Raw genomic sequence first — 21,989 nt, 5'->3', positions numbered from 1 at the left:
ACAAAAATACCAAACTCCAAGGAAAATTCAAAACGGACAGTTATCAAAAGGCAAAATCAAATAATTTAATTTTGGATGTAACGCGTCTTCTGATTGGCTGAAGTTATTTTGTTATGAGCCCATAAACATTAGTTAGTCGGAAGCAGGACAAGTCGCCCCACTGGAAAGTCGCCCCACACCTAGTCGCCCAACTTTTTCACCTGAAAAGAAACCTGTTAATTGTATCATAATGCAATATATCATAATAATTAACGGATTTCAATTTACAGCAATTTGTTATCATAGCAATTACCAGATTGATTACTTTTGTCTCTGGATTAAGAATAATTCAACACTAACGAGCAATCAGAGAAAGGCAAATATTTCTTTCAAGTAAATATCAAAGAGAATGCCTATTCATTCATTTACCATAAGCGTGTGTCGTGTTTTTGTTAGTAAAAGTAGTCAAAACAGGTTTTGTTGTTGTTGACAAATTGATTGGTAAGTTTTGACAATGGTTTGAAATCAAACAAAAATGATAAATCTAGATATTATCGTTTTCTTTTAAGTGGGTCGAGTTGGCAGGAGTAATATTCACGGAATAACATATTTTTCCATAAGAGGTGCGAGTTGGCATTAATATATTTATCCTGGTTAATAATATATTAATCTAGATATTATCGTTTTCCATATGTGGGGCGAGTTGGCAGGAGTAATAATCATGGAATTTAAGTTATATACAACAGGATAACATCTTTTTCCATGAGTGGGGCGAGTTGGCTGTACTAAATTCATCCAGCTGGTTAAAAATATGTTAATCTAGATTTTATCGTTTTCCATTCAGTGGGGCGAGTTTTCAGGAGTAATATTAACGGGATTTAACAAATTTCACAAGTGGGGCGATTTTTTAAAAAGTGGGGCGAGTTGGTGATCTAGGTTGGGGCGGTTTTTTTTTAAGTGGGGCGAGTTGGTGAAAAAGTGGGGCGATTAGGTGTGGGCGACTTGCCAGTGAGGCGACTTGTCATGGATTCAGTTAGTCATGTGACCGTGGCGTCATCAACGTTTTTTCATGGTTTTCTACGGTTTAAAAGGGAATTTAGAATTAAATTATAAGAAATGACTGTAATCTTTGTTCTGTCTATTCGAAATAACATAAAAAATGTGGTGCACACTGTTAAATAAACGCGCGTTATTCAGTGTGCACCAATTTTTTTTATGTTATTTCTTCATAGAAAGAAAAAATATTACAGAAATACGGTATAAATGAGTAAGGGAAAAAAAGGAACTAATACACTTTGATTAAAAGGAACTATATTTGTGGACAACGAAAGCAAGGTCATTAATTGTTGACTTGAGTCTGCTGATTCTGCTCAATAGATTGCAATCATATTTAGTCAGCAGATTGACAGTGTTGAGATGTAAATTGTGATGACTTTGATCTGTCGAACCCCTTCTTCCTGCTTGTCAATATTTTGAAAGTGAAGGAAAACAAATATTTTTGTTAGGAACTTTAAAACAGAATTGCTTTATATTTGGTCAGCAGATTGATATTGTAACCTATGAACGCTTTCCAGATCTGTCAGACAACTACTTGTTTTTTACTTTGAATTACAAATATAGGCTTAGAATTCCAATATTTTCTACATAAAATTAAAACAGCAACAAAATATCAGTTCATCCAAAGGGTTTCACAATTTTTGTATACAAATCTGTGTCAATCTTTTTGATATCCTTATTGTCTTTTTATTATTTTAATATTTAATGATATTTCATTTTTCCCAGGTACGCAAGTTAGCACAGGAATCAGAAATTTCTGAAAGAGACATACCTACGTTTCCACATGAGATAACATTCCCACAGGATCATGGTGACTCCAGTCAATGAAGACGATTATAATGTAATTCTTGTAAGAATAGTACATGAATGTGTGTAACTGTTAAATTATATTATTTTTTCGTGACTTTAAGTTAGAATAATTTTCTTCTAACGGTAATGTTAATCAATTCAAGCTGTTTTGAATGTACACTATTTATCAAAAATATATTTTAAAGTCTTTAACATCAGTAGTTTTCCTTTGATCACAAGGATTACAGCAAATTATATAAGAACTTTTATTAACATTGTTTAATGTTCAAAATGGTATTGATTCTATTTGCTGTAAATGTTTGTTTGTTAAAATTATAGCATCAATAGAAATAGAAATATTATAGCCGAACTTTAAACTCAAGTTGGGTTTTTTAAAATTGATAATTTGAATTATTGGTTCTTTTATCTCCCTAAGTTCTTGTATTATCGAAATAGAAGAAATTAAAAGATATGACAAAGATATTACAAAGAAAAAAGAAATGGAAATGGAAGGAGATATTCTGTATTTATTTTGCATATAATTTCAACCAAAATAATCCAAAACCCAAGTCATATGTGCAGTGTGATCATTGTTATAGAGGTTTTCATTATACATCCTTCAAGCCTCTCCTTATCAGACATCTGAATGGTGTGTTTTACTACTTTTACATGCAAGTAAACACATATATATTTAGTACTATACTAATTATGTCTAGACTGTTTGGGTTTTTTAAGACACAAAGTAAAATATATGGGACAAAATAGAATTCAATATAATAAGTGAAGCTAATATTTTTGTTTCTTAACCGTGTTACAATCTTAAGGAATATAGCACTTTAACTATTTTTTAAGTTTTTAAATCATTATCAATATCAATGCATGGAGGCCCCACCATGCATAAACCCCCTTCATAAAACACTGAGTTATGAGTAGTAAAGACATTTTAAATGGAGAGAAGTATTCATTTATTGTTAAACCGAATTTACAAACATTTAGTGATGGTGTTTTTTGTTTTGTTTTATTGAATTGTAATGCCAATTCATAAGCCGAGTAATTTAAATACACAGAAATTATATAATGAAAGAACATGGCTTGGTGGTGTTCTATGAATTAAATTTAAGTCGAACTTTACCAAAATGCTTGTATGAACTGTTCTCGTCATTTAACAACTATTTTCCAGTGTCAACCTGAAAATTATGCCTTTTTATCTTTTAAAACTTATTTTTCTAGTGTTTTTCCTATCATCTCAAACTTTTGATACTGTCAATTCAGATATAATTGGGGGGCATGTATTTCTGTAAATTTAGGAAAAGTTGTATACAGATATATAATAATCAGAAATAAGAATTTGAATTCCTATTACGATACATACCCAGGCGCATTATTTGCATTATACCCTCTGCTGACCATACAGCCGACATCTTTTGAAACAGTTGAGCAATTCAGTCACTTTGAAACCCCTTGTTGTTCCCACTGATCATGGAATTTGTGGTAACATAAAGCAGTTTCGAATTATTTGATACTTTGATAATTTATTTTAAGCTATGCCTTGTCAAAGAGTTATTTTGTTTAATCAGGGTGTCACTGCCTGATTGAAAATAACTTGAATTTTGTTATACCTTCTAAGTTTGGATTTTTTCTGTTGTATTATTCTCAATCTTTGTCTTATTGTAAAGTCATCGTACCGAATATATTTTTAATTTGACCTGAGCCCAAGCTTTACCGTCTCCTTTCGCTCACTGAATAGTGGTTTTCTTCCAAATTTAAAGATTTTTTAAATAATCAGATGGTACATGCATTCTAGTTTTTGGAAGGGAAAAAAATCTTCAGATAATGGACGAGATTAGATTGACATACTCGAACCTAATATGTTATTTGGAAATGACAACTAACTCCTTCATTGCCAACAGTTATTCAACATAAGAAAGTTAATTTATAAAAGGAAATAAACTCATCATAAATACCAGTATTTTCGCCAGACGCGCGCGTTTCGTCTACAAAAGACTCATCAGTGACGCTTGAATCAAAAACAACACTTCGTTTGTTAAAAGAACTGATATACTAGTATGCAGGAAAGGCGAATTGTATCTTTTTAATCAGCTCAAGTTGTATCATTGTATCTTGTACATTAACCTACTGGTTTGACGATATTTCGAAACTTCAGTATTTTCTAAACATAAACTGACAAAGTTATGAATAAAAAAGAAAAAGACCAACACAAACAACGTCCATATCAGTAATTTCAAAGTTCAGTATTTTCTAAACTTAAACTGACAAAGTCATGAATAAAAAAGAAAACGACCAACAAAAACAACGTACATATCAGTAATTTCAGGTCCTGGGTGAGCAGATCAAACATAAATTTACAAGAATAAAATCTAAAATTTGGTGAATTAAATTAAAAAATTTGGTACGATTGCTTTTTTCATTATTTGTTACTTAAATGGTACAGGTTTTCTTTAAATGACTGTACTATTTGTCGATTTGCGCTCATATTTTACTAATACGTAAAAGTATATTCGGAAAAAGACGAAAATGCCATAAACATCAAATCATTGATGTTTTTTATTTTTATTTTTTTTAAACACGACATGATAAAAAATTAAACTGAAAATAACACTCTAGAAATCAGTGTAAATTGTATGCGTTTGAATGACTCTGAATATTTACCTACACGATGAACGCCAAATTAATAATTTCTATAAAGCCACGTATGTTAAATAACCCAAAGATTTAAAGAGATACATAACCTTAAAAGGGAAAAAAGAAGCCAAATCAATCTTGAGTTGACTTTTACTGAGGGAATAATCCCTGGTCTCTAAATCAGAGTTGGCGAAAAGTGAAATTTTTTTAAAAATATACAACTATTAACCCATTCTGTGCACAAAAATAAAACTCATACAAAAAAGATACAAATAAATAAATACAAAACGAGACTTACTACGTGTACGAACGTTAGCTCTATAACTCGTCCACATATTGGGAGTTAAAGGTACCAAAGACATATAGACACATGTGTCTATATGTCTTTAAAAGTGCGTACGAAGAGAAGTCAAACATTCAAACATACTTTTTTCTTAGTGTACATTCCTGATTTTTAACCAACAATTTTAGACAGTAAATTTAGCGTTAGAGCGGGGCCAGAAGGATGTGATATTTGGAAAAACTTTTTGGTCCTCAATTCTCTTTTGAAGACAAAACGCGAGTCTGGCGTTAATTTAAAATTTCAATCCTGGTATCTATGATGAGTTTATTTACAACCACTGGGTCCATGCCATTGCTGGTGGAGTTTTAATTCCCCGAGGGTATCACCAGCCCAGTAGTCAGCACTTATGTTTTGACTTTAGTTATCATTGATGAGTCCATAATTATAAATTACTTTGAATAATTTTCAAAATACTAAGGCTTTTCTACCTTTGTGAAATAAACATTTCCATAATAGTCAACCAAAAAAAATCATAAATGATAAATTTGTAAACCTTAATACAGACTTCAAGATTAAAACGATTTGTTCTGTAAAAAGGGAACATTTAAATACTAAGGCTTTTCAACCTCAGGCATATATAAACTTAGCTGTATTTGGCAAAACTTTTAGGAATTTTGGTCCTCAATGCTCTTCAACTTCGTACTTTATTTGGTCTGTTTAACATTTGCTGATTCGAGCGTCACTGATGGGTCTTTTGTAGACAAAACGCGTGTCGAGTGTTCATATAAAATTTCAATCCTGGTATCTATGATGAGTTAATTGATACCACAACCACAAAAAAAACAATACCAACCTTTCATTGGTAGTATTGACCTTTCTGGTTATATTTCATAGAGATCGAGTCGCAAAAACTAAAAGTTATTGTCCGAAAACCAAATGTGTCATAGGAACATAACTCAGAAAAAAAATCTTCAGACCGGAACAAATTTCGAACTTGATAAGTAACTTGTCATGATAACACAATATATAAAATCAATATCTTGAAGAATGACAACAAGAGTGTATACACAGAAATGTCTCGCCTTTTTTACTTACTGTTGATATTATGTTGATAGTTCTCACTATAAAGCTTTACTTAAACTTTTGCATAAACTTAACACGATCCAAGAAAATAAGGCCAAGGTTATATAAAGCAAACAAGAAATATATGTACACCTTACAATCATTCAATATACTAAATACAGTTGAACTATTGCTTTGATTTTCTAAAAAAAAAAGATTTAACCAAGATTATTTAACATAAACCAATGAACCATGAAAATAAGGTCAAGGTTAAATGAACCATTCCAGGCAGACATGTACAGATTACAATCCTTTCATACAACAAATATAATCAATCTATTGCTTAAAGCTTAGGAAAACCAGACTAAAACACAAAAACTTAACACTTAACCAATAAATCGTGAAAATGAGGCCAATATCAATTGAAACATGCGCGACCAACATGTATATCAAAAATAGTTCCATACTTCAAATATAGTTGACCTATTGCATATAGTATTAAAAAATACCAAAACTTAACTTTGACCACTGAACTATGAAAAAATAGGTTATGGTCAAATGACAACTGCCAATAGACCACTTTCGAGTTCATCCGTCACCGGCAAAAACTCGTCAATTATGCACGCCTTTATGACGTCATTTACCAGATAGAGGAGCTCGCCTGTATCCCTGCACTATTTACGTTCATCAAGCGTCTTAGTGATCGTTTTTGTGCAGGATAAACTAGAAATAATGGTTGCTCTGTAGGTACTTACTGACAATTCCCTAATGACAGCAGTGTTGATTGTCTATTTTTAGAATTCAATTTGCCGAATAATTCGTACAATATAGAATTATAATTTTCCAACCACTCGCTCAACCTTGTAAGGAAGTGACGACGCCCCTAAACGCACAGATGACTGCGATAAAGGCGCGTATAATTGACGAGTTTTTTCCGGTGACGGATGAACTCGAAAGTTGTCTATTGGACATGCACACCTTACAATCATTCCATACACCAAATATGGTAGACATATAGCATACAGTACATTAAAAACAGATCAAAGTACAAAAACTTAACTATAACCACTAAACCATAAACATGAGGTCAAGGTCAGATGACAACCGCCAGTTGAACGTGTACATCAAATATAGTAGACATATTGCTTATAGTATCTGAGATATGGACTTGACCACCAAACCTTAACCTTGTTCACTGATTCATGAAAAGGCTGTCGAGGTCAAGTGAATACTGTTTGACGGCAAATAGGCCCTTGCAAGGTACGCATACTTAACATGTCACATAACTTAGGCAAATATTCAATCAATGAATTATGATGGAGGTACATGGCTTAACAATATCCATGAAAATGAGATGTGCCAATGCTAATACAACTGCATATCAAATATCATTGACTTATTATAAGTCTTTCCCTTTAAACACACCTAAACACAAACATTAATTTGTAAATTATGTAAAAGTTTTAATGTCAATGAACCATGAAGAGGAGTGGAGCTATATAATCTCATTGGAAACGATACTTACAAATGCCAATAAATTTGCCTACAAATTAGCAGTTCATCTTAAAATGATCTAATCACTAATACATGTAAACTAAGCAAAAGTTTCAAAGTTGATAGACCATAACTGAGGGGATCAGGTCAAAAAAATGCTAATGCTTGTACAACTGAATACCAATTAACATTTGCCTACACTTATTGTTTCCTTTGAACTGACGTAATCACAAACTATAATATGTAAACTAAGCAAAAGTTTCAAAGTTGAAATACGATGACTGAGAAGGTGGAGTCATATTATCTCCATGTAAATTATTTATGCCAATGCTCATACAGCTGCATACCAAATAAAGACACCTACCACTAATAGTTCCCCATAAAACTGACCTAATCATAAACTAATAATGTAAAATAGGCAAATTATTTTACCGTCTTAAAACTAGAATACCATGAGAATATTTAAGAAATCTGTCAATTGGGAAGACAATTGTTATTCAGTGAGTAAAAGGAAATGGTAAAGATTGAGGCCAGGTTAAATATAAAATTATTGTTTTCAATGCCTTTATATTAAGACAAACTTAGAAGGTACCAGATAAGTCCAAATTATTTCCAAATAGGCAGTGCATCAGGACTAAAATAAATCCCTGACATATATTAATGCAAAGCTCAACATAACTTACCTGGTTGAAGTATCAAAATCATTCACAATTGTGTTATGTAACTGAAAATTCCATGAGCAGTGGAATAACAATAGACTTTGAAGAGCCTGATTTGCTCACCTGTCATAACCATATCTACTGTATCCCAATAAGAACTCAAATTCAGATTTCTGATTAATATATTTATATCTGTATGTATCTTTTCCTAAATCGCAGTAATTATAGATTATTGTGGTCAACTTAACAAGATCTATTTTCTCGCTTGAGCCTGTATGGCAAAATTGAAAACAGCAATTGAGTTGAGATGACCAATGATAATTTATCACAATTTTACCTAGGACAATTGACAACCGCAAGAGTGCCCTTAGTTTCTAGCAATTATTTTCCAAATCACTCTACTGTGCTCAGAAAGGAAATTATTGGTCATTTAGATCAAGGAAAATATCGTAAAATAGTGATGAATTTAAGTATTTATGGTTTTGAGATGATGTGGAAAAACTAGAAAATAAGTTTTGAAATCGTCAATTAAGGCGAAAAAAAATCATACTAGTCCAATGATTTTCAGGAAAACAATGGTTGGCAAAAAATGAGAAACGTTCACAAAGACATTTTGGTACAGTTTAGCTTAAATTTGATTACAAAACATCAGCAAGTCGTGCTCCTTTTTATAGATGAGAGTGAGATCATTACAGTACTAACATCATTAAGCTAAAGTAGTAGCATTACAACTCAATAAAATATAACACCATGACTGTGAAATAATTTAATACAGCACTAATTGTTTATAGATTAACAATCCATGATTACTTCTCTCCATGAGCAGTTTTGATTTCCTCAAGTTCCTGATAATATAATAGAAATAGGAAAAAGTATATGATAAAGAGATAAGACAGAAAAGAGAAACTGAAACGAAAGAAGACATCACCTTCAAATCTTTAAAAAAAACAAATATTTTAACAGCTTTTCATGTGTCTTGATTTTAACATATCATTTTTTTAAACATAAATTATCAAAAATCCAAGTCACATTTTCAGTGTTATAAAGGTTGTCTTTATACTTCCTTATATTTCTCACCTTTTCAGACATCAGACACTGGTAAGTTCATCAGTATTAATTGTGTTGGACTACATTAACATTTAAATAACTAAAAAACTAGTTCACAATATTGTTCTTATTAAGTTCTGTAAATACAAATAGTACAATTGTCTCAACTGTTGTTGAATGATTTTTTTTAAAGATTAAAAGGGCCCCAATTTAAAAAGTATTGGACAAAAATGAATTAAATAATTGGAATAAAGCTGAAATTATTATTTAATAGTGTTAAAATCTTAATGAATATAGCACTTTAACTACAGACGAAAAATATGAATGGTTCTCTGTTAATTAACCATCGGAATTAATTTTTTTTAATATTATATTTTTGAATGACGATGACTGAAAGGAAGGGGATTATCAAAGGGAATTTAAAGGTTTTTTTAATCATGATCAACATAAATGCATGGAGGCCTTACAAAACAATGATTCATAAGTAGTAAAAGAGAACCAATAATCTAATTAGTCAATTTCACAAAATACCTTGATTGTAAAGTAGGACCGTAATATTTTGTATTTCTATAGATGCTATTATTTTGACGAACAAGCATTTACAGCATAAAGAAACAGTACCATCATGAGCATGAGATACATTAATTAAAGCCATTATATACTTTGCTGTAATCCTTGTGATCGAAAGAAAACTACTGATGTTGAAGACTTAATATTCTTCTGATAAATACATTTCATGCAGTTTGAAATCATTAACATTACCCTAATACCATTAGATTAGCAGAAATCATATCATAACTTAAGTTTTGAAACAATAACATAATTTAACAGTTATACAAATTCCTGACATTTTTAGATAAATTGTCATTACATTAATATTCCTTAGTCATTCTTAACAGAAATATCATTACATTAATTTTCAATACATTAAACAGAACTAGCATTTCACATTTAATATCAGAATTACAGAAAGCTACATTATTCCATAACAAAGTTATTATTTATCATAGTCCTCATTGACTGGAACCACCATGAGCATGTGGTAAAGTTATCTCATGTGGAAAGTACTCATTGACTGGAGCCGCCATGAGCATGTGGAAAAGTTATCTCATGTGGGAAAGTCGCTATGTCTCTTTCTGATATTTCTGATTCCTGTGCTAATTGGCGTCCCTGCAAAAAATAAAATATAAATAATACAAATAATATGAATACAAATAATATGAATTCAAAAGACAGTAAGGATATCAAAATGATTAACACAAAAAAATACACAAGTCAATTCAATCCTAGTTCTGCTATTCTAACTTAGATAGTAGAACATCAGAAATGTGTTTTGCCTTTAAATTGAGGTTTCTATTAAATTTCAACGAGTACAAAAAATAGGAATCAACAACAATGTACATGTTGCTTTTCTCAGCCTACATTTGTAATTCCAAGTAATAACTAGACAAAGTGATGACACCACACTACTCTGAAGTAACTTTATTATAACAAAGTCAGTGTAGGACTTTCTTTGAGATATTGTTGTGTCTGGGAGACACAACTGATGACCCCCATATGCAAAGGACTATTTTATAATAACAATATTAAACATTTAACCCCAAAATATGACAAAGTTCAACTATCTCCCGAAGAGCAAATATATATGAAAAGCAAAACCCTGACCACATGCACACCTTTATATATATGTACAAACAGACCACAAAGTGAAAACTTCCTAGAATTCAAGCGGTAGGAGGAGTTAAGCTGATTAATTATGTACCCATAATGGACAGACAGGGCTAATACAATATGACCCCCCCCCCCCCCCCAACTTTTAGTTGTGAGGGCATAAAAAGAAGGAAGTATTTGTCTGATAGACCTGGAAAGTACTCATAAGTTAAACTAACAATCTGCTGACCAAATATGAAGCAATTCTGTTCTAAATTTCCTTACAAAATTATTTCGTTTCCTTCACATTTTAAAAAAAATCAAAATATTGGCAAACAGGAAGAAGGTGTTCGACAGATCCACAAAGAAAGCAAAATTTACATCTCATCATGGTCAAACTGCTGACCTAAAATGAAGGCACTCTGTTTAGTAAAACCAGAGAAAAATGTGATGAAAAAAGTACATGTAGTAACTCACCTCCTCAAATACTTTTTGAAATTCTTGTGCAGCCTGCTCTGAACTAAACTGAGATCTAAAGTGTCTTCTTACAGGTTCATCTGTAGAGAAATCTATTGGAGACCAGTAACAGTCCTTTTTATCTCTATAATGAAAAACATAACCTTAGGCATAGGTCATACTTTATAGCTTGTTGTTAGGTTTGAGCCAAGACTCCTTTTTGAAACCATACTTTTACTATAATGGTTTTCTTTATACAAATTGTGACTTGGATGAAGGATTGTCTCATTGGCACTCATACCATATTTTCTTATATTCATCTAGCTTATTCAAACATTTAAAAAAAAATGTCTTTTATTTATATGACAGCCAAAGACCTATAACTCTGTAATGACACATCAAAAGAAAAAAAAAAGTTAAGTTTCACCAACTCCTGAAATTGTGTATATTTATATTATAATTCTGACAACTAAAGTCTTGATAACAGCGAAACAGAAAACTTAAATACATTGAAAGAAAACAATTCCAATAATAACATGAGGGAATCAACTGTTTCTGCACTTGGTAGGGTTGTTGTCTCTTGACATATTTCCCATTTCCATTCAATTTAATACTGGAGTTATTGCATGATGTGTGAAAAATTGCCTTCATTTAACCTGTTTAAGTCCTGTAACTTTGGAACCTAAAAGAAACATATTTACGAAAGCCTACTTACATAGACATATTTAGTTCCTTGGTTACTAAATGATTACAAACGACATTTTTGTTGTCTAATTCTACCATTATCCTGTTACCATTGACGTCTTCATCATAAATAACCTTTATTGTTCCTAGTCCGACAGCCTACAAATATATAAAATACATCTCACAACATTTATAGTAGAACAGAATAATGAAGACAAAACGAAAGCTAACTACTAAGTTTTAAGGAGGTAGACCTAGTTTAGGTAAAGGAAAATAAATCACCAGTATGTTTGTGTCAACCATTTTCATAAATATATCCTAAACTTCTAGGTTACATAGATTATTTTCAATCTGTTTCATGTAAATGCTTAAAATACATTTATGAAACCTGACTTTTACAAACGCATAACTGTTTTAACCCTTTCAACGCTATTCGCGGCATATGCCGCGATGACATACGCTGTCCGCCACTGCTATTCGCAGCATATGCCGCGATGACAACGGATTTTCCATTAGGACTCTTAAACCATTCGGTTTTCATTCGGGTCCTCTCTTATTTTTCCTTGTATGAATCGAGGATATACAAGGTCTCATTTGCGTTTGAAATCCCGGCAATTTTAATTATAAAATCATGCAGTAGAAGGAAAATTGAAGGAAAATCAAAACAAATATTTTGACAAATGCAAATGGCGGAAATCGGAAACGAAGCTGTAAATATTGAAATATTTCAGCATTTCTATGGCGAAACTGACAACGAGGATTAGTTAAAAGGTTTCTTGTTATCTCAATGTGTTTATTACATTTAATTTCGTGTGGGAAATATGATTTGATCGATCATTACGAGACGTAGAAAAAGGGGGGAAAACGGAGGTTGACTGAAAATTTTGAAGACGGAGCCACTGATTTGTGCCACGATCACATAAAACGTTGTGTCTAGTGAAATACGCTACGGAATCGAGCAATAGGTGTCTGCTTTACTATATAGCAGATAAAACAACAAATTAGATGAAGATTAAAAGTAGTTTTATTCAAAATTCAACACAAATGTAATAAATTACACCTTTTACCTGTTCATTACCTGAAAATGCAGGTAACCTGATAAAAAATTTAGTATAATAACTGGCTTACATTACAGTTCATACTCTGCTGAGCATTTTTCATGCAATAACTTTCTCTGTATCTCTTATAATAAAAAAGATACAGCAGTCTGAAAAGGAATATACTGTTCTAATGAATGAACACAAAAAAAATGCAGCAGCAGCAGCCATTTTTCTATTTTTTTGTGTAGCGTTGAAAGGGTTAAGAGTTATCTCCCTGAACCAAGGTCTTTTCCCTTAAAATTTCCAAATCAACAGTTCTATTATGGTGACTTGAGAAACACCGATACCACTCAGATTACAATTCTACCTTGACAGGTAAGTTTGTATTTAGCCTATAAAATACTTATTTAGCCTTGAGAATTGAAAGGTCAGTTTATCCCATGCATACAAAAGAAGTTTACCTATGAGGGTCAGAATGGGGTTTACAGAATAGAGAATACATGTAATAGCAACACAAAATAATAGAGAATAGAGAAAATGAACATCAAAATAAAGAATAGAGAATAATTTACTGCAGTGCAAAGTATAAAGAATAACTGTGCATAAAAAAAAGGTAACTTAGGTAACTGTAATGCAATACTGATAATATAATCATGATCAATGAACATAATTGATAAATAATCTTGTAACAGAAAGACTAAATAGTAAAATCATTTTCATGAGAATTTTACAGAATGAGAGTTATTTCAAGGCTATTAAAAGAAAATGCCCTATAACTTTAAAGAATGCAGATATTAAAAAACCCATCCAGGTCCTCATGTTATTTACCTTGTCAAAATATAGGCCACACCATTGTTATTCCAAGAATAATCTACACATCTAGTCAAACTGGTTTTAAACTAGAGATCTAGTCAAACTGGTTTGGTATAACTGACAGTTTGCTCCTGCCCTAGATGTCTATTTCACAGTTTGTGCTTAGAGTACTTTGCACTGTCATATTTATTGGTTTTCTGATGGGGCATGACCTAAACATGCAAAACAGGGGCTTGAGATTTCAATTTAAAAGGAATCAATAAAATATTAAAAGTTTATTCTATATGAACTGATTTTAGTATAATAAATTAATATTTGGAATTTCATATCCTGATTGATGATTTTTTTTGGGACCAAGATGTTTTCTTCATTCTAATTCACATTATAATTATTTAACCTTCAATTCACATTAAAAGATAAAAAAAAATTCAGCTCTCGTTTAAAATATTTTGCAACTAAATTATAATCCTTTAGAATTTGGTGTAAACAAAAAACAAGAGAACCTGCAAGCATAGTCTATTTCTATAAAGTCAAGCCGATAGTTTTTTTTATATCTGAAAAGAAAACTAACACGTAAAAAAAGGCCAAAAGTAACCCCTAAATTTCAACATTAACATATTTTGAACAATTGAATCAAGATGCACAAAGTTTAAGCATTGGTCAGAATATAGGGTTCTTTTGTACTTTAACAATATCACAATAACAATAAAGTGACCTTAATTTTGGACAAGGTAAATGGCATGAAGCCAATTTTACCAACTTCTTTTTTATGAATGGGATAAACTGACCTTTCAATTCTCAAGGCTAAATAAGTATTTTATAGGCTAGATACAAACTTACCTGTCAAGGTAGAATTGTAATCTGGGTGATATCGGTGTTTCTCAAGTCACCATAAGAATGGATTGACTGATTGATGTTGAAAGTCCAGTCAAAAATCGTACATGCATTTCAGGAATAGATCATGCTAATGTGATATAAATAGAAACCCAGTGTTAGTTCACAGGAAACAGTAAGCTGGGACTGAATACTGTTAGAATGACCTAATCCTGTTGGGAAACCGTTAGATTCATCTTTAAACCCAAACACATGATTGCAAATCTCTTTTTTCATCTTTTTCATCGACTCAATAAATAAGAAGCCAATGACCTGCAAAATGTGGGTCTTGTTAGTCTCTTCAAGGTCAACTTGCAGACAAAATAATCTTGCTGTAGGTCATTCAGTAACTTAGAAGGCCAGTGGACACCTAAACAAACAAGGACACCAAGGTAATTCACAGTTCCCTTTATTTTTACTGAGTTTATGGAAAATAATTCAGAGATATTAGCATGATAATTCACCTTCCAATCTTCTTCTTTGCTGAAGAATTTTATTCGTTTGTCAAAAAGTATTTCTTCTTCATCTTCATCGGTTGTATAATCATCATCATCATCTTCTTCTTCCTCTTCATCTACTTTAACTTGATCTTCAATAACGTTCTTCATTGCATTTTCTGGCTGTGTAACTACAGTTCTGGAGTCTTCCGGTTGTGCTAACACAGTTCTCGACTCTTCTGGCTGTGCCACTATAGTTGTGGGTTGTATATCTGCATCTGTAATAAATTTAATTTATAATTTATTAGAATCAATGAACCATGAAAATTAAGTCTCAGGTAAAGTGATTCACAAGTAATACATCAAATCATGCAGAACTTGTTGACACTTATCTTTGAGGGTTCACATGATTAACTTCCTGACTTCATTAATGAAAAGGTCAGACAAAAAACTGAATTATACAAAACAAGAATATGTGTTAATATTACAGCACACCATGGCCAGCTTAAATAATCACAATTGCATGTTTAGTGAACCAAAAATCTCAATCAAAACCCTAGCTAGGCATTTGTTCTAACTCCATATCATAATGTGCATGTGTACAAACTCTAAGGTTAATGCAGCCACAACTTCATGCAAAACAACCTTAAACACATCTTATAACTGATATATATGGGAAGGAAAAACAGACAGATAAGAAAACAATATGCAGAACTACTTCAGATTGTGGGGTATAAACAATCTTCAATCTTCAAACTTTGAACTGAACAGCTCTTTATCCTCAATACAAATCTCTTTCCAACTTGTACATGTATTCTTTGTCTCGTCATCAACAACATTCATATAAAACAATTCAACCTTTGTCTGAATTAGTGGTTATTCTAATGGTATAATTAAGATAACAATTTGTCCATGAGTTTTGATACTTTATTTTAATATTTACCTCCTTTCTCTGTAGCTGTTGATTTCTGTTTTCTGATGTCGTTCTGACAGCTATCAATCACTTGTTTAAACTGTTGAGCCAGCTCTATTGTCTGAAAAATCATTAACACATGGCTCAAATATTCTGATCAGTTTTCCCCCTATAATTTTTTCTTTTAAATATTCCCTAATAATTATTTAAGTATTTGCTCTAAATTTTATCTCTTTTGTTCCTTAAATCGATTCAAGGTTTAAGGATTAATGAGTTTCCCACAAGGAATATAAATATGTTAATAAGGTCTTCTTCTGACAGACAGCAAAATTCTTGCCAAAAAGGGACATCATTTGGACGGATTTATAAGTTGCAGACACTTTAGAAAAGGGACATTAAATATAATGCCTCATATAAAGAGAGTGGTATGCTTTTTGCAGAAGAACACTTGCAACATCTCAGCAGGTGGCCTTTTGAAGTAAATTTTCGGTCCCTATCAAATATACCGTTATTTTCCAGTGGCAGTCTATATTTCTCTAACCTATATCCCAAAAGGCTTCCATTCAAGGACCTACCTTTTGTATTTATCGTTAATTTGTTCTCGTCAGGAACATGCATTAAACATTTCCCACTGGATATTCAGTAACCAACATGAATCAATAAATATTGCATCATGTTTATGATAATTGTAAAATTATATTTAAATAATTTTATAAAATTAAATGAAATCTAGTAACAAATTGAGGACAACAACAGAGGTTTTTTAAACAACCTTGTTTACCCATGAGGGTCTCGCAGAGTGGACTTATAATCTTGAATAGCAATGGAAAGCAGTGAATGCACAATATACAAATGGCTTATCAGTTTCGACAGTTGCATGTGTGTCAAGCTATTCCTTTCTATATTTCGTATGTAATGTCTTTGTACCACTTTAATAGTATACAGAAAACAAGAGGCTCTCAAGAGCCTGAATCGCTCACCTTAATTTTTTTGGTTAAATCTCTGATCAATGATTATTTTGGCTTTTCAATTTATTTAAATGTTCTTTGAATCTTCCTATTTTCTTCAAAAGCAAAAAAAAAAAAAAAAATTCTCCTATGTTCTATTTTAGCCATAGGAGCTATGTTTCTTGACATACAAGGATATAAAATATAAAATTTATACTAGCTACTCTGAAACTCATTTAGCCTAAGTTTGGCTGAAATTGATACAGCAGTTTCAAAGGAGAAGATTTTCAAAGGAGAAGATTTTTTTAAAGTAAGTCAACATGATGAACAAATTGTGAAAAAGTCTTTAATGGGCAATAACTCCTTAAGGGGTCAATTGACAATTTTGGTCAAATTGACTTATTTGTAGATCTTACTTTGCTTAACATTTTTGCCTTAACAGTTTATCTGTATCTATAATAGTATTCAAGATAATAACCAAAAACTGCAAAATTTCTTTAAAATCATCAATTCAGGGGCATTATACCTGAAAAACCAGTTACCCAATTCGGCTGAAAATTTCAGGACAGGAAGAGCTTGACCTTATAAATACTTTAACTTCTTGTCTTATTTGCTCTAAATGCTGGAGTTTTTGAGATATAAGCCAAAAACTGCATTTTACCTTGTGTTCTATTTTTAGCCATGACGGCCATGTTTTTTGACGAAATAGAAAATAAAACACAAACATTATTTTATACACCCTACTGATCATTCAGTTGAAGTTTGGTTGAATTTGGTTGAGTAGTTTTAGAGGAGAAGATTTTTTAAAGTTAGCAAATATGATGAACAAATTGTGAGAAATTGTCATTAAAGGACAATAACCCCTTAAGGGGTCAGTTGACAATTTTGGTCATATTAACTTATTTGTAGATCTTACTTTGCTGATAATTTTTGCTGTTTACAGTTTATCTTTATCTATAATAATATTCAAGATAATGACCAAAAACTGCAAAATTTCCTTAAAATAAGTGGCAGCAACCCAAAAATGGGTTGTTTGATTCATCTGAAAGTTTCAGGGCTGTCAGATTTGCTCTAAATGCTTTCGTTTTTGAGTTATAAGCCAAAACCTGCATTTTACCCCCATGTTCTATTTTTAGCCATGGCGGTTTGTTGATAGATCAAAACTTCGGATACAATTTATAAACTAGATACCCTAAGGAACATTCAGTTAAAGTTTGGAAGTATTTGGCCTAGTAGTTTCAGAGGAGAAGATTCTTGAAATAGTTTACGACGACGGACGCCAAGTGAAGGCATAAGCTCACTTGGCCCTTCGGGCCAGGTGAGCTAAAAACATATTATATTTACAATGATTTCTAACCTTAAATTTAATTGCTAATTGTTCGATGACTGGTTCATTGTCACTAAAATCTTGTCCAACCCAGCACCATGATGTTTCTGACGTTGGTAAAGGTTTGAATGATAACTCTGCTGTCAACCACTGGTTACAGGCTAACTTTAAAACTTGTTCTCTTCTTAGTATTAGTCTGTATCGACCTTAAACAAACAATAGTAGTATGTAATGATTGTCCATCTGAAACATAAACCTAATGTAAAAACAATTACTGGGGTTTCAATGTTATTTGTTGGATACCAATTTCTGTGGGTGCCGTGTGTACAGGTGAACCACAAATTCAAATGTTCACAAATAACACATTTTCAACAGACTAGGTTTGCAGATATTGGCAAAACCACGAAATCAAATATCCACAAATATGCAAGTTTTCAACAATCCACAAATTAAAAACCACGAAAATAAATGAATCCACAGTATACAAGTCAAATTAAAAACATTTTAAGATTATATGGTTTTTGTTAATGTAAATATATATGTAGTACTGGGTGAGTATCACAATGATAAGAACTTTCATTTTGATATCTGATAGATATACCTGTATGCAGATTTACTGATATTGCATTAATTAATCCCACATTTTTGCTCATTCTTCAAACATCCAAATAATAAATGTTTGGTTTAGACTAGTATTGACCTTCTCCGAGTTAATAGAAAGATAACAATACAATGAAGTTTTGATTGGTTTTGATTGTACAAATTAAAATACTCACTATTGACAAGATGTCTCAAGATTTTCATTTCTCCAAGTCCCTTTTCCTTCCATTGATTGGCCTCTTTATCAAATCTGAACAGCTTAGCTCTCTGACAGAACATCTTTTCAAAGTCCTCCTCCCCTGTTGGGAAAAATCATGCAATATTGAGTAAATTCAAACTAATTAAGAATACAAAATTAATAGTTCACTTAGCAATGGATATTGGTACCAAGTTTTAAGTTGATGTCACAACAAATCAACTGAAACAAAAACTAATAAAAAAAAAGTCAATTATTCTGCACTAGAAGTGCATTTCAACAATAAAGACTCTTCAGCAATGCTCCAGGCATGTCAAACCTACTTCATTTCCATGTTCAGTAGACCATGAAAACTACATAAAAACCTAAATATGCCATACATGTATTTATCAAACAGTTCAATTCATAATAAAAATGTGTATTAAGTTTCAATTTGATGCTACAGAAAACTACCTTAAACCATTTGCAGCAGACCTAACCAAAACTCTTCAGATTCATGACAGAACCTTCCAACCATCTCTAGAGCAACCAGCAAGCATGTTTAAGTTTGACACACCTTATAGCTGCAGGATATGATCCAGAACAATGGTCAGCATTCTTCAGACAGAGGAATATGTACAAAACAGAAATGACGTTTAGAGACCATGTCTTGCCTACTGTTCTTTTCTACTGCTGGGACACTAGTAGAGACATCAAGGCATTTATGAAATGATAAGAAAATTGTGACCTTGTCATAACCTAAGTAGTTTGTTGTATCATAATATGTACCTGTTTTTGTATCAACAAGATCAGGTAGATCTATAATTGGTTCATATTGAGGATCATAGGTGTAGCCACTATCATCTGCCTCTTCTGCCCCTTCTTCATTACCATCACCTGCACCAGTAGAAAATAACTGCTGTCCTGTTCCTGTCCAGCTGAACTGTTTAGTGTGATCTAAAATAAAAACATGGATTTGTTTTTCGTTCATTTTTTTTTACATAAATAAGGCTGTTGGTTTTCTCGTTTGAATTGTTTTACATTGTCATATCAGGGCCTTTTATAGCTGACTATACGGTATGAGCTTTGCTCATTGTTGAAGGCCGTACGGTTACCTATAGTTGTTAATGTTTGTGTCATTTTGGTCTTTTGTGGATAGTTGTCACATTGGCAATAATACCACATCTTCTTTTTTATATGGAAGTAGCTAATTACACAGGCTCAAAAACTGCAATGTTTCATCTGCTTCACGGGTCATGATTGATTCAGTTTATGTTGAAAGTTTTTTGTTTTTTTTACAAGAATCACATAAATCTTTAATAAAAAAACTTGCTATCTGCTTGCTTGATCAGGTCAGAAAAAAAGAAATCTCTTCTTCCAATAAATACCCTTCTGAGGTTGTCTGAGATCTGATATAGAAAGCTGAACTTTAAAATCTGGTGAACTATTTGCTTGCTTGGCAAAGTCAAGAAGACAAAGCCCCACCCTGACAAAGTACCTTCCTGAGGTTGTCCCAAGATTTTCTATAGAAATCTTACCTTGAACCTTAAAACCTGGTGAGGTAGAACTATCTGCTTGCTTGGCCAGGTCAGAAAAGGAGAAAGCCCCTCCTCCACCAAATACCCCTCCCGAAGATGTCTCAGATTCTTTAACTATTGATGAGAAAGAGAATTCTGTAGCTCCAGCTCCAAACATTTCTCCCTTCGTGTCTGTAGAAGAACTGACTGTTGTTGATCCAATTACACTGGATTCAGATTTAGGTTTAGGTAATTCAAATGTTCTGCTTTGACCAAATAAACTTGTTTTGGCATTTGATGAGTTTGTATCTGCTACAACTGAAACAATTTAATCCAATTATAAACATGCTATTAAACCATAAGAATAGTTGTTTGTCGTTTAAAAGTTAATGTTTTCATACTGCCCATGAAACTACTCAATTAATGGTTCTAAATTCTTTTGTTTTCTGCAGTTCTGAATTAGGTGTATTATATTTTTTGTTTTTACTAAACTGATGGTATTATATTTTCTGAGAAATTAGTTATAGTGTTTATGAATACTAATTGTGCCATATTCTTTTAATATGTTTTCTGCTTACCAAATGGTACAATATTTTTATTTCTTCTGTTGAACTAATTATACTGTATTTGTTGCAATGCATTCTAACTGCACCATATTCTTATGTTTTCCTCAGAATTGAACATGTTGAAAAAATGATACTATTTTCTAATGCTTTCTGAGGAACTACTGGAACTTCATTGTTATGTTTTCTGCTGATTGATGATACAAAACTCAATATCAGACAAAGTATATTCCGTATTCCATTATACAAAAACAAGAATGTGTGCGCAGCACATGGATGCCCCATCCGCATTATCATATGTTCAGTGAACTGTTAAAATGGGGGGAAAATCTCTTAATTTGGCATACAAATTGGAAAGATCATATCAAAGGGATCATGTGTATTAAGTTTAAAGTTGATTGGACTGACCGAAAACTACCTGGGACAAACACTTTAACATGAAGCAGGACAGAGGGACAAATGGACGCATAGACCAGAAAACATAATGCCCATAAATGGGGCATAAATATTAAACATTATCTATACTATTAAACGAGAAGACCTCATTTTGGGTGTCGCTTCTCTTCTTTCCACAATAAATTAATCATCATGCCTCTGTCCTATGGGTACAGTGCATAATTGCATTTGTCATCTATTCATATGATTATTCAGATTAAGTTATTTTGGGTGAAAAACGAGAAAAATTTGTAAGGGTTCCGCGGAACCCAGTGTCTCGCCTATTTTTGCTGTAAATCGCAGGCTCAACAAAAATAAGGAAAAAAATCAATAAAAATATTCCTCTTGATACTATCTTTTGATTGTAAGAAGCTTCTGTCCAAGTTTGGTAAAAATCTAGGATAGTTAATGAATCTAATAAATGTTTTGAAAACTTTAGCTGCAGACTTTATGTAATGTTAACTGGAAGAAAATCTAAGTCCATTTAAAAGTAAAATACAGAAAAAATGGAGTAATTATTACAAAATTTACTTCTGATACTATCTTA

General features: G+C 32.1%; 1 protein-coding gene across 1 annotated transcript in view; it reads right to left on the bottom strand.

Moving 5' to 3' along the window:
* Nucleotides 1-8,648: 8,648 nt before the first annotated feature.
* LOC134721824 (E3 SUMO-protein ligase RanBP2-like) overlaps nucleotides 8,649-21,989 on the bottom strand; it is a 59,328-nt gene continuing 45,987 nt past the window's right edge. Inside the window, exons 26-35 of the mRNA XM_063585065.1 lie at nucleotides 20,466-20,762; nucleotides 19,717-19,884; nucleotides 18,929-19,051; nucleotides 18,183-18,358; nucleotides 15,909-15,999; nucleotides 14,993-15,243; nucleotides 11,834-11,961; nucleotides 11,140-11,263; nucleotides 10,111-10,182; nucleotides 8,649-10,055 (exon numbers count right to left, since the gene is read on the bottom strand). Of these exons, the coding sequence (XP_063441135.1) occupies nucleotides 10,026-10,055; nucleotides 10,111-10,182; nucleotides 11,140-11,263; nucleotides 11,834-11,961; nucleotides 14,993-15,243; nucleotides 15,909-15,999; nucleotides 18,183-18,358; nucleotides 18,929-19,051; nucleotides 19,717-19,884; nucleotides 20,466-20,762 (1,460 nt within the window). The 3' untranslated portion in view covers nucleotides 8,649-10,025. The remainder of the gene's footprint in view (nucleotides 10,056-10,110; nucleotides 10,183-11,139; nucleotides 11,264-11,833; nucleotides 11,962-14,992; nucleotides 15,244-15,908; nucleotides 16,000-18,182; nucleotides 18,359-18,928; nucleotides 19,052-19,716; nucleotides 19,885-20,465; nucleotides 20,763-21,989) is intronic.

This window comes from Mytilus trossulus, chromosome 6 (assembly GCF_036588685.1).
Source record: "Mytilus trossulus isolate FHL-02 chromosome 6, PNRI_Mtr1.1.1.hap1, whole genome shotgun sequence".
Classification (NCBI taxonomy): Eukaryota; Metazoa; Mollusca; class Bivalvia; order Mytilida; family Mytilidae; genus Mytilus; species Mytilus trossulus.
Note: the sequence above shows the minus strand (reverse complement) of the source record. Positions and strands in the feature narration are given on the sequence as shown.